Source organism: Chenopodium quinoa, unplaced genomic scaffold (genome assembly GCF_001683475.1).
Source record: "Chenopodium quinoa cultivar QQ74 unplaced genomic scaffold, ASM168347v1, whole genome shotgun sequence".
In the NCBI taxonomy this organism is placed as follows: domain Eukaryota; kingdom Viridiplantae; phylum Streptophyta; class Magnoliopsida; order Caryophyllales; family Amaranthaceae; genus Chenopodium; species Chenopodium quinoa.
In genome coordinates, this window is record NW_018744080.1 from 3,437,696 (window position 1) to 3,452,092 (window position 14,397).

Genomic DNA, 14,397 nt, shown 5'->3' on the forward strand with positions numbered 1-14,397 from the left:
TAGTATTCCTCAAACTGTTTATGTTTGATCATGAGCATGACATGTTTGTTAGCTTTTTAAAAATACTCTCTACTAATAATAATATGGCAAAAGAATCAAACATATGAACATAAGAAATTTCCTATTATTATTATTGCTAATTGCTATGAAGTTTTGCACTTTCGAACCATTTGGTACTTGGTAGGGTGTAATAAAGAATTGTAATAGTACGTAAATTTGTAAAGAGGTATATACCAATATTCATGCAACAATGCCCCATGATTTGACTCATAACTCATAGGTCTCTATTGCAATATATTGTGACAAACAACCAAATGTTCATTCTTCACTTGCTATAGTAACAACAGATTCGTTTATCAGTTCTAAATAAGATAACAGCTTACAAAATTGTTGAAGATACAGGTTGGCATACATCAGGAACATCATCAAGGATGAAATGGCCAAGTTTACCCATCCTAAACAAAGTCAGAAATTTTTTCGAAGCCTTTGCACGGCTTTCTGAAGCAGTTTGTGGTATTTTAAACGCCTTTTGTAGTGCATCAAACTGCAGTTCTATGAGGCTCTCCATATTGTTTTCATCTTCAAGGTCGCCATCAAAATTTAAGAAAGAATCGGTAAGCGCACATTGCACTTCTGTTACAATATCCTGCATACATAATTCAGATTAAGGGTTTCATGTTGCAAGGTAAAGCAGACCTATGTGCAAACTAGCAAAATCATCCACAAGACTATGAACATGTTGAATCTATGTAGAAACACAAGTTGGATTAGCTCACAAAGAAGATTGGGCGAACTACATCTGACAAAGAAGCACCACGTCATGCATGAAGCAAAATATGTACTAAGGACACAACAATCTGATGATGAAACCTCACTAAAAGAAAATTCCAGCAGGCATAGGCTCCCCTTGTAACCTCCTTGGCCTGTACTGGCGATAGAACTTAAGCTTTTTGTGATGTTTACACAAATGGTAATAAAGGTTCCAAGTTCCAACACACCTATACATGACAATAGAACATATTACGAGTGATGAATAAAAGAAAGATACCAAATAGCTATTCCACCAGTTTGAGGGACTGTGGACTTATCTCTGTTACACAACCAATTGTGACTTAAGATGCAATCTGTTAACCTTAAATCTGGTTAGTGCAAGCATTGTAGAATGTAGACCACTACATGATCTAAGAAAGTAAAGTGCTCTTTCATTTAAATACTATCTCTGTCCTGCATGCCTCTTCCACACGACCACACCCTTTCTGTGTTGCTAAAGACATCTGGAAATTAGTGGCTCCAAAAAACTGAAATTGGCGTTCTCATTTACAGCACTCAATCTTTTGCTGGTTATCCGTTATAATTAAGCAAATCCCACCATACAGCACTTTCACATAATATCTTAATTTTAATTTTAATCAGGAGCAAAAAACCTCGAATTTGGCTCTCTTTCTAACATCCTCTCCTAGTATCTTTAAGGGTATGAAAATTGAAAAGGATCATCATACAACAATCCTTAGAGTCAAGGCAACCTCCGCCCACCCCCAACTTTTTCCTTGCAATATCATTCAACAAGTGCGTCACTCATTTCCTTTGTCAATAAGACTTGACACCTAATCATTTGGTGTTTATGTTTGTGAAATGTAGATAAAAGAAACTGAACCATGGTAGTTGGGACAACTGCAAAGTAAATACACTGTATGGACCAAATAAGACACATAAAATCAAGGCTTCACTTATCAGGGATTGTGTTAGGTTTCCAGCTATGTATTGATACAAAATTATAGGCAACATACGCCATCATTCATAGTCTAAATGTCTCATGTATGAATCGCTGCTCAGAAGATATTCATTGGAATCCAGAAAAGTTAAAACCTAATTTATCAACGTACCCTAGTTCCAAGCTTAAGAAACTAAAAGTTGTAAAAGTAGAAATTATACCTCAATATAATAAACAGCAGAATCATCTTGTGGCTTCCTTCTGTTTGGCAAAAGATCCTTTATGCTGTATTCATGTTTTCCCTCAGAACCATTCTGAAGTTCTTTCTTCCGATCATTCAAATTCTTCCAATAAATAGGAGTCCCACGGCTGTTGAATACAGCAAGCAGATATTGAGCAATACGCTCTTCACCTACAACTGAATCCTTTACAGATCCTGCAAGGACACCAATGAATTCAACAACTCAGAAGAAATTTGAGCGCTGTGATCCCTCCTTTCAAAACATGCTAGCCCCAAATTTGGCTAGATTAATACTTCAGATTGTTGTATTAAAAAAAGGGCAGAATGAGACAGCAAGAAAAAGATGCTACTCTAAATTCTGCGTGAAGAGGGAAATGCATCCAGGAACATGAAACTACTTAACTACCTAGATGAAGTATTGCAAAAGAATGCCATGGATACACTATCTACAATATATCTAGGACTGGTTACTTATTCTGGTATTAGCATGGTGTAAAACAGCCAAAGTGTGTAGGACTGGAGAGAGCACAAAACAAATGCATAGTTACAGGAAATCACTATTTTAAACTTACAAACAACGAAAACCTATTTACTAGTTGTAAGAAATATTGAATATATTTAAGAATGTAGACAGCCGCTAATGAACAAAGTGACTATCAAGTCCAAAAAGTTAGGTAGCTTACAACTCAAACTGAGACATAACGCAGAGGTAAAGAGAGTTTTATGATCCAACAGCATAAGTAAAATCAGATGAAGAAACCAACCGGTTGCAGCTAATTTCAAGCCTGTCTCTATATCTGGAATACTAGGAACCAACACTCCTGGTGTATCAAGAACATAAATGCTAGGCTGATGCGCAATCTGTGCAAATTGTAAACAATGTTTAGAGTGTTACCCCCTTCAAAACATACTCACACAGTCACACGGTATATAATACAAGATTTGCATGCGGAAGAGGCGTGGGGGAAGGGGAGGGGGGGTGGGGGGAGCAGACAAGATGCTAAAAAAGTGAATTCTGATTCTGAATAACTCAACATGTTTTTAGATTTTTACTGGTACCTCTAAATGATTTCTGCAAGGAGGCATTGAATAAAATAAAAGCACACTTGACCTTGTATCCAGCAATATCTTGAGTAACTCCAGGCAATGGTCCCACAATCGCCTTTTTCATTCTCTCCTGCACTATGAGAAACATTTAGGTTTTCATCCATTTGGTGAATATCCCTTACAATCAACAAGCTGACAACTGCATAATCAATTTCAGACAACCAAAAAAAAAAAAACTTGGCTAAAATTACCAGGAAAGTGTTCAGCTGAAATCCGATGGATGTTATTAATTAAAGCTGACTTGCCAACATTTGGAACCCCAACTACCATAACAAGAAGTGTAGGTTCCCTGGAAATGACCTCTTTAAGCTTCAGCTCCACAAGATCCAGCAACTGAAAACGTATAAATCAGGAAACCAAAATAAACAATTATCCATAAATCGAAGAAATATCAGACAAGTAGTTAAAACTTAATGGTGATTAGGAAAGGGAACAATGCCAACTAATCAATTTCAAATCCTCTCTAAGGAAGAGCTGGACTAGAGTATATTATAAGTCCAAAGCTTAGGAAAAAGGTTCTTAAGAATGATAAATCTCATGTTCTAGCATTGATAAAGGGTTCTCAAGAATTCTTATGGCCCTCTGATTTGTTTTTGTTCAATTATGAGGGTGAGTGAGTGTGTTTGTGTGTGTGTGTGTGACAGTGAGAGAGAGAGCGAGAGCGAGAGCGAGAGAAATAAAGCAGCTCTCAGGACCTTAGACTACAAGAAACTTTGTAAGGACATGAGAGGTGGAACTGTGGAAGAAACGTGAAACTGCACAGTTGGACATCACCCTTAGTTATTTGACGTATAGCTTCCTTGTATTATGGCTACATTTTTAGGGTCCTACTAGGTCAATTAATTTGCAAAAGGAACACCTTTGCACAGTTATACTCATTGGACGTTAGACCTTCTCTAAAAATAGAGTATATAGTAAATGTAGCACCAATTACACCTACAATTGGAAAAGCAAATTAAAAAAATTTCGATGACACAAAAAGTTTCAGGTTGTTTCAACAATGCAGTCCACTCCCAAGATGAATATCATTACAACATATTTGGGTGAGCTTCTATTCCTGGGCATTCTAACATAGCAACAGTAAAATATTTAAAGAATTTATGCCACTATCGTAGATCCTTAGTAAGTCAAATTAAAAGGCATGATTATTGCAAATTAAAGTAACCACATGAACTCATGAAGCAAACAAAACTTTACACTTAACTAACCTTTTTAACAGAAGTCTTGCTATGAGCATTAATCGAAAGGCAATCTTGTTTGTCAGACTCGAAATATTTTATCCATTTCTGCTCAAAAAAAGTAAACAAATAAGAAAACGAAACCCAAACTCAGACATCAGTAAGTTAGTAACCCACTTAATAATACAACTGTCTTCAACTGCATAAGCCATAACTGCAAAAGCAATGCTATGTACAGAATACAACTAAAAGATCATTTTTAGCAATGTAATAAAGTATCACAATGAATCCAGCTACAAATTATCCCAGCATTAGGTCCAGGGGTGGTAGTGGGCGACCGCACAAGGCCCCCAAGATACAAGGGCTTCAAGTAAGATATATATTAATTGTTTGCATTGATAGCAAGGAATCATATTAGGCTCATTGGAGAAGTATGTTCAGCTCAATGCTTAATAAATGTTGGTTTATTATTCTCATGTCGAACAATTTGTTTTTTAAATCCTTTGGTTTCAATTTTCCCAACATTTTAAAAGCATTTTGAACTATGAAACAAGGGCCCAATTTTAAGAAATCGTACAAGCCCTATTTGTCTTTGCCTCGCCTGCACTAGCTATCTTCCACCACCACTACTATAAGCTATCACAACATCAAAACCAACAATGTAAAAGCCTTAATCCTAAATAAATGAGGTCGAATGGTCGGCTACATGAACCATGAATTTATCTCCAAAGTACGTCGACAAAGAACCTCTTCCCCAACTCACCATCTATCATCCAACATAATAACATTAAAAAAAATATATGCAACTTCATCAAAACATATTAATTAATCATACATTCATACACAAGATCTCACCAATTACTCAAAACTAAGATCAAATTAAAACAGATTATTATAAAATCAAACCAAAAAACAACAGGAAGAAAACAATAACATACAGGTAAAATGTTAGGATTAGCCAAATCTTTCTTGTTGAGAGCAAGAATACGCCTTTTACCAGTAAGAAGCGGCTGAAGTTCCTCATTTTGCGAAGATAATGGAATCTGTAAATCATCATAAATTCATAATCATACCATCAAAAATTCAAATCCCAAGAAAAAAACTGAAAACAAAATTCAGAAAAGTGAGAAAATGAAGAGATGATTACACGAGAATCGCGAACTTCAATGACAAAATCAGCGAGCTTAAGACGGTCTCTAATGGCGCGAGAAGCAGCAGCCATGTGACCAGGGAACCAATTGACTGGACCACCTCCTTTGTTGAACCCCATTTCTCCTAAACCCTTCTTCAATACCTTCTTAAGTACCACCATTGTTGAGTGAGGTTTGATAATGGCGGAAAATTGTTGAAGAATGAGTAGTTTGTAGTTTGTAGTGTTAAAGTTAAACCCTTTTTTTCTGTAAAACCCCTCTTTGTTTTTCTGGGTTGAAGAAAGATCATATGAAAGAAAAATTAGATATTTGATGAATTGTTTACATGGGCTTTTCTGTTTAACTCTCCGGAAAGAATAAACGATGTTTTTTTTTTTTCGAAGAATAAACGATGTTTATAACAAAGCTCGGTCCACAAATAAATTACTCCGTATGACACTGAAAATAGTATAGTGCACCCGGAAAGAACATTAAGCATATTTTAAAGAACATGGGAAAAAAAAGAACATGCTAGTATTTGAAAAAGAACATACATGTGTTTGACAAAAGAACATGTTTGTGTTTGACAAGAACGTGACATTACAAAGAACATAAATTCTGTACAAAAAGAACATGTTATTTTTCATGGTTACTTGGGTGGTTGAACGTGTTTGAAAAAGAACATTATATTTGACAAAAAAGAACATGTTCGTGTTTGACAAAGATATAGGTGATCATTGGACGGACTGGGGTAAAGTTAAAAAACAGCTCACTTCTCGAGTCGGACCAAGTTTTGGGCTGAAGTTTTTGTGCCCAAACCTGCCCAAAATGGTCCGGTCGTGCGGGCTTTTCGGGTTGAGTTAAAAAAATCAACTAAAATAATGCATAAAAACGCAATCCCAAACTCGCCCAAAAATTTAAATTTACGGGCTGGGTCCGACCCGATTTGGGGGCAAAAAAATTCTGCCCAAAATCCGTCCAAAATCAAGTCGGGTCAGTCTAACTTTGATCACCTCTAGCCAAAGAACATAAAGGCTTTACAAAAAGAACATGATAATACAGTAAAGAACATGTTGTTTTTTCTAGTTACTCGGGTGAATTTTTTTTTTTTTTTTTAAATGTACATACATTAAAGAACATTTTGTATAATATAAAGAACATATATTTCAAACTCAAAGAACATAATAATCAAATTTAAAGAACATATTATGTTCATGTTCTTTATAAATATCTATAATGTTCTTTTTTTCGCCCATGTACTTTTAAATATACCTAATGTTCTTTCCGGGTGCACCATGCGCATGGTGCACCAACCATACATTAGTATGACACAACCGTACAACACTGTTTAGCAACAAAATGTTCCAATGGTAAGCTACAACATCTTGTAATTTGAAAAAAAAAAATAATTGTACACATATTAAAATATGAGTGCAGTTTATTTTAATCAAGCATGTATCTTGTTTGGGCTACACTTGCATGCATGTTGCTCAATTTTATGTTCTCCCATGGTAAGCATGTAGCTAGAAACTTTATTTATATTGCAAGCAAGTCATTACAATTAAACCATTGGAGATGCTCTTAAAGTGGTAAATAATGTAGCTTATTTGAATAAGTTTAGCTTATTTGGTCAACATTAGCTTATTGGCTTTTAAATAAGCTAATATTAGGTTGGGTCTCGTGTCATGCACTGTAATTTTAAAAAAAAAATAATATCAATTTTTCAATATAATTGGTTATTTTGCAACAACTAAAAAAAAAATCTAAAAACAATGTGGACAATCTTTGATCAAATCTATATCTATACTTCTATACTTTAGTATTTAAAAACACAAATCATCATCCCCATCATGCCACATGTAATTAAAATTTATTTTTCACCAATGCCACATGTCACCTCCCTTCATTAATTAATCCCCTTTCTTATTATTTTAAAAAAGAACTAGCTTTAATTCAATACATGTATGAATGTTCCCTTCAAAAAAAAAAAAAAAACATATATGAATGTTATTTGATTCATTTTCCCCCAACTTAATATCTCTACAATTACATTCAATTATCACCCCTTCTTCTCCTTTATAAACTATTCATTTTCCAATTAAAACATATTATAAAACAAAAGTTACTATTGTACCCCTTATAAACATCTTGTGCATTGCACGGGTCAGAAGGCTAGTTAAAATATGAAAGATAAGTGGATTTATCTAATAAGTATAAATTGAATAATTTAATATTCTTAAATACTCAGGTTTAAAATCGTCTACTAAGTAATTAAAATACTTATGTGTAGATAATGTATTCAAATATATAATTATACATAGTATTAACTTTTTTTTTTTTTTTTTTTGAGAAAATAGTATCAACATGTTTTGAATGAAGCAATAAACAATACTGTAATATCTTCATGAGATTTTTTTTTGTGTTTATATTAATATTATGAAGTATATTCTAACTAATTTTTATATATTAAGGTAGTAAATACTAATATTTCTATAAATAAAATAAATTAATAATTTATTTTCACTTAGAGATGGGAAACAGCGGGATTATTATCATTCAAGGGGTAGTAAAAGTATATACACTATATTAATATAATGACATACTTCATGTAGTATATCATTATATGTTGCAAATCATATTAATATTTTCTATTATACTCATAAATGTTTGTGTGAAAAGGTAAATCAATTCTTTTACCTTTAAAGTCATCATCCTTTTTATTAATATATATAAGAAATTATTTTCGTATAAGATTTTATTCTGTTATTGATTTTTTGTTTTTTTTTGTTATTTCTTAAAAAAAAAAAAAAAAAAAAAAAAAAAAAAAAAAAAAACAGGAGATGACATGTGCCATTGCTGATGTGTCTTTTAGTATATAGTTATTGTCTTATTGATAAGGTGTTTGGTCAAAAGTTTATTAAAAGAGCTTATTTCACTAAATAAGCTCTTTTTCAAACACTCCTTTTATGAGCCTTTTCAATTAGCTTATTCAATTCTTACAGTGAAATGACACTTATATCCTTATTTAATCTTAAATCCTATATGAACTATCTACCCTCTCAACTAGCTTATTGGTCATTTCACATGTAAACATATTTAAGCAATAAACTATTCTCAAACACTTTAATACAATCAGCTAATAAAATAAGTTAGTCAATTTAGTCAAAATTAGCTAACACATTCAACTTTAGCTTTTCACCAAACGCGCTCAATATCATTATTGTTGAAAAAATTGATCAGACTTGGAAAGAGTGAGTTTTGAAACATTTTAATTGCTAGTTTGCTACTTGTGCCAATGTACATTGTTGCGAGTATTACAACATTTACATTTTATATAATGATAAAAATTATACTCGTGGGCAAAGTAAATATATAAATAAATAGTGAAAAAAAATCAGACTATTGTAATTTATTAGAAACAAAAGGAGTACGGGCATGTTTTCATTGACTGCAATGAGCTGAACTGAACTGAATTGAATTAAACAAAACTTATTAGAGCTGAACTGAACTGAACTGAACTAAACTGAACTGAATTGAACTGAACTTATTAGAACTGAACTGAACTGAACTAAACTTATTAGAGCTGAACTAAACTAAACTAAACTGAACTGAACTTATTAGAGCTTTACTGAACTAAAAATAATCGTATGAGAACAGGCCCTACATTACGAGCTATTACATGAGTATTATCTGAACACTCCATCTGATGCAAAAGAAAAATTGTATATCTGATGCAAAAGAAAAATTGTATATATTCAGTAGAAACCAATCAAATTAAGTAAAATCATTTTTTATAATAACTCCGGGCCTGTTCACATTTACTGAATTGAGCTGAACTGAACTGAACTGATTGGAGCTGAACTAAACTGAACTGAACTGATTGGAGCTGAACTGAACTGAAATGAATATTTTATGAGAGAGGGAAATTGGGAGCTGAACTGAACTGAACTGATTGAAGCTGAACTGAACTGAACTGATTGGAGCTAAACTGAACTGAACTGAACTGAAATTAAGTAAATATGAACAGACCCTCCATTTATCCCAAAGACAAACTTTTTTAAAATATTAGATGTACAATAAAATATTGTACATCTGTTATAAAGTTATTCTAAAATGAGCAAAAGTTACCCCTGAAATGAATAAAGTTACCCTAAAACCGAGTGTATACAAAAGTTTTTCTATCCCAAATTAATGTGCTCACTTGTCTTTTTTCGTTTGTCCAATTTAATTAGTATGTTTTTTTCTCTCTTTGGAAAGAATTTACAACGTGGTATTTCTCCAAAAATACTCTTCCCATAGTTAAAAATTAAATCCAAGAATTTAGGGTTCGTTTGGCATTACTGTGATTTTCTGTTTTTTGGTTTTTTGTTTTTTAAAAATATATTATATATGTCACATAATGAATCAAAAATTATTTAGACTTAGGGCCTGTTCTCATTGACTGAACTCAGCTGAACTGAACTGAATTGAGCTGAACTGAACTGAAATGAATATTTTATAAAAGAAGGAAATTAGGAGCTGAGCTGAAATGAACTGAACTGAACTGAATTTCAACGTAAGAGAACAGACCCTTATTAAAATTATGATTTTGAAAATTGACAACTAAAAAGTGGAAACACCTTTTTCTTCTTTTTTTTTTTTCCTTCTTCTTATTGTTTATGGTTTTTAGTTGTTGTTAAAAAAAAATAAAAATAAAACTCCCCTGACGAGGTACACTAAATTAGGACAAATTAAGTACAAAAAAAAAAAAAAAAAACAAAGTACGGAGTACTTCTTCCATTTAATACTTAGGTTGCAAGTTGCATTACACTATAACTAGAATTTTTTGTTGTTAAAAGTTGTACTCCTCCGTCCCTAAATTACATTCCTACTTCTCTCTATTATGTGAGGAATAAATGCTAGAAATAGAAATGTAATTTAGGGACGGAGAGAGTACTATTTATCTTATTTGTCTTAAATACCGTAAAAATTATGCGTGTTGCAATTATAAAAATCAATAAATTAAACTCCAGAAATAATAAGGTTGGTTAAACACAATTTCATAAATATTGAATCAAATATACGTGTTGCATACTATTTACATGAATTATCCGAAGCATTTTCTCAACCTTGCAAAGTTGCGATAGCAAAATAAATAAAAGAAAACATCAAATTTTCTAAAGAGGAATGAAGTAAAAGAAATATTTTGTTAGATATAATGAGCATAATACCTCATTCTCTTGTGACAATGACAATTCTAATGTAGTTTTTATTTTCTTTCTTTTTGAGCAAAAACACTTGTCAAAGTCCCACCTATTTTCTTTATGAGCATGTAATTAAAAATTTAAGGAAAGGTGAGAAATTATGCATCTCAAATTATAAATTTAAACTCGATCTAAGCTTGTCTTTTATTGATGGTCATCAATGTTAGCGTTAATAATCTTAGTTTTGGTATTACTTTCAGTTAAGTGGCTTTATATATATGCTTCATTAGTCATACCTAGTCTGTGTGAATTCAATCTATATTAATCTAAACGTCACCAAATCAGCCATTGAAATAAAGCTAACGTTATTGGATTCTCGAAATTTTTTAGTTGACACCTTTTTTATTATTATTTTTTTTCTGTTTATGTTAGCTAACGTAATATTTCAATGATTAATGTCTTTAATTATCAATAAGTAAACATTAATGTCTCTTATAAAAATATACTTTGAGGCATATCTATTATCTAACAAGACCTCAACATGACTATGTTCTAAATCACAAAAGCTAGTCAAATTAGGATTTATGAATATTGTCTAATAACAAAATATGTCAACTAAAACCGGAGGAATTGAAGTATTTTAACATCCAAAATAAGGGTCATGTACTATGTATATAAATTATTAAGATTGATTTAATTTGTTTGTTTATATTATCAAATCGACTTATCTCTTCCTCGATCAAAGTATATGGCGTATAACTTTGTTGCAAGTAAAAGACAACGCATGAATGAAGTACTATGCATAAAAAGTTACTTTATACGTGTAGTATGTATCACAAACTAAGTGTTGGACTAATAAAAAAGATAAAACCTATCAGGCTTAAGAATGAATATAACGTTCGATCCTAACTATGAACACTTTAAATAAGAAGTTGAATGGAGGTATCTGTACCTTTATTAACCTTTCCTCAGTCTCTGTAGATTTACTTGAGAGAAATTCCAAAATTATGTATATGACAATAAGACTTATATGAGTATTGAGCTCCAAGCCTCCAAATGTGGGCACACTCTTCGTGCTTTTGACGCAGAGAATATATTTCCATGCAAGTGCATCAGATCAACATAAAACTCATGCATGATTCAACGTACAATATAATATACATCATACATCCATAAATTGTCCATTAAATTTCAAACGATAAATCCCATTTTCTTTGTTCACATGCATGTATAAAATCATATTGTTAATTATCTAAACGAATATATATATAACTCCGTACGTATAATATGGCAAACATGACGGACCACAACTCCACAAGAATATGTTCATTCTTAGTGATCCAAACATGTGTATAAATAGATAACCTCTTCAACCAAAGCACATCATAACTCACTTAATACTACTACTACTACTACTTTGTTTTTTCCAAGCTTCATCAATCATCTCTCAACAAAATGGCTCAACAAATCGCCCAGGTTTGTACAGAGTTAGCTTGCCGTGATCCCATACACTACAAGAAAAATCACTTTTCGTAGCGATTATTTCGTAGCGATTGTTCATTCGCTACAATATGCAAGTATATTTGTGAAATAATTAAGGATGTCGTATCATTTTTACAATCGCCATGGTTTTCCCATATAAAATCGATACGGAAAGCATAATAATACATATCCACACTATTTTTACACATTTATATAATTTTGAGAAATCGTATCATTTACAATCGCCACTAAATCCTAAAAATCGATACGAAAAGCCTTTTCAACACTAGAGATATAAATATTGTTTGACAAAGAATACATAAAATATGTCATAGCTTATTGGTGAAACATTTAATATAAGAGTTTGAGGTTACATGTTCGAATCTTGTAAAGATCATACACATGTTTTTTTTTTTTGAAGAAAATGAGTTGAACATTTATAGCGATACAATAATCACCACGATTGGATGTAGTTTTTCGTATCGATTATTGAGGCCAACCCCAGCGATATTGAAAACCACTACTAAAGGCTAAGGCAACGGGGGATATTGTATCGAATGACCATTCGTTGGGAAAGCTTTTTGTTGCAATTACAATCGATACTAAAGGTTAAAATAATCGCTACGAAAAGGTTATTTTCTTGTAGTGATAGTTTTTCTCTTTCTTTGCACATAAATTTTAATTGATTTCTTCAAGCTTAATTATTTGATTATATATGTATGTTGACGTTAAATTTATATTTTAACAGAAGCAAATGATTGAACAATATGGACCTTATGGTTCTCAATGCCCTGAAAACTACAGCTTTCAAATTCAAGAAGGTGAAAGTATCAAGGAAGTTATAATAAGGCATGGGTTCATTGTGGATGCAATTGGGTTCGTCGTAGCTAAGCCGTGTAGTGGAGGTACCTACACCAAGATGTTTGGTGGCAATTGTGGAAGCGAGTCCAAGGTTAATACACAATACCCTACTTGTACCTATTCAAGTCTTCAAAAGCATTTAATCATTCTCATAAAGTATATAAACCTATCTTAGTCTTATTAGTTTTAATTCAACCATCAACTTTAATTTTTGGCTGAGCTGATCCTTTCACACGTATTTAACTCTTAATTTTCAGGCTTCTAACATGTTATTCATTGACCGTCACTAATTCACTTTATATGCATGTATGTACAAATATAGATTGTGCTCAAGTGCGGTGAAAAAATAACTGGAATTAGCGGTACCTACGGAAACTACAAATATCAACACAACCAATGCGTAATTGCTACAATGAAGATCCACACCAATTTCTGTCCAACCGGGTATGGACCATTTGGACAAGGAAAGGGAATTGAATGCTCACCTAAAGAATTCTCAACACCCATGCCACTCGACGGCCCTATCGTCGGAGTTTTTGGAAGGCACAACAACTATCTCGAGTCTGTTGGAATTTTCGTCAAGAAAATGGTAAGACATGCACGATTATTCATAAATTGTTAAGATGAACACGTTCAAAGATTTTTCATATCGGATATTACTAATTCTTTTTTATTGTACACACCTATTAATACTTTTATTGGTTTCCATGTAAAATTGATCAGGATTATTGCCCATGCGCCAATGAAGTATGAAGCTGAAGCTACCGTGATAGCCTCTAGCCTAGCTTCACGGTTTTGCCTTGGAGTTTATACGTTTCCAATAAGTCACATACACGTACTTTCTAGTACAAGGCGACCACTCAAGTGTGATTATTTGTCACCAATAATCTGCTTGAGTGATTGTTGTAACATTTTCTACTTTTAATGTATGAATACTATTTACAACTCTTGGTATATCAATGTCTTATTACACCATCTCTAAAAGCTAAGGAATTGGTATACCAATGTCTTATACTTGGAGGTTAATAATGCCTATATATAAGAATGCAATTGTTGTTAAAATTTGAACTAGTCCGAGAACCTTACAGGTACTAAAATGACTCAAATCAAAATATAATCGAACAATTGATAAATCGATGACCTTTAAGAGCAAACCCCCGTTTATAACCTACATAAACAAATTGGGTTTATCAAATGACATTTTCGTAGATAAGTTGCATTGAAAATTATTGTGTTTTTTATTATAAAATACTCTATAAAATTTTTACTGTTTGTGGGTCACTATGATGACAAGTTGGAAAATTTTTCAAATCTACCATCGTAAACTCTCCATTTGCTACTATAGTACTATATATTCATCATCTTGCTTCTTCCTCCCACCTTCTTCTTCTTCATATTTTTTTTTTCTTCATCTTGTTCATATTTTTTTCTTCCCACCCACTTTAATCTTCTCCCTCCCATCTCTGCCCACTTTCACCCTCTCTTTTTTAAGTCCGTTCAACTC

At 32.5% G+C, this 14,397-nt stretch overlaps 2 protein-coding genes across 2 annotated transcripts; one reads left to right on the forward strand and one right to left on the reverse strand.

The window, feature by feature from the left end:
- Positions 1–180: 180 nt before the first annotated feature.
- On the reverse strand, positions 181–5,832 carry LOC110691522 (short integuments 2, mitochondrial-like). The gene is made up of 8 exons (XM_021868459.1): positions 5,385–5,832; positions 5,176–5,280; positions 4,268–4,345; positions 3,251–3,392; positions 3,064–3,134; positions 2,717–2,813; positions 1,933–2,147; positions 181–646 (listed from the first exon to the last, which is right to left on the reverse strand). Exons 1-8 carry the CDS (start codon positions 5,547–5,549, stop codon positions 380–382), a joined length of 1,140 nt encoding a protein of 379 aa, XP_021724151.1. The 5' UTR covers positions 5,550–5,832; the 3' UTR covers positions 181–379.
- A 6,099-nt stretch (positions 5,833–11,931) lies between these two features.
- Positions 11,932–13,919, forward strand: LOC110691523 (mannose/glucose-specific lectin-like). Its single transcript, XM_021868460.1, has 4 exons — positions 11,932–12,026; positions 12,781–12,984; positions 13,216–13,482; positions 13,617–13,919. The coding sequence occupies exons 1-4, from the start codon at positions 12,006–12,008 to the stop codon at positions 13,644–13,646; spliced, it is 522 nt and encodes a 173-aa protein (XP_021724152.1). The 5' UTR covers positions 11,932–12,005; the 3' UTR covers positions 13,647–13,919.
- Positions 13,920–14,397: the final 478 nt, after the last annotated feature.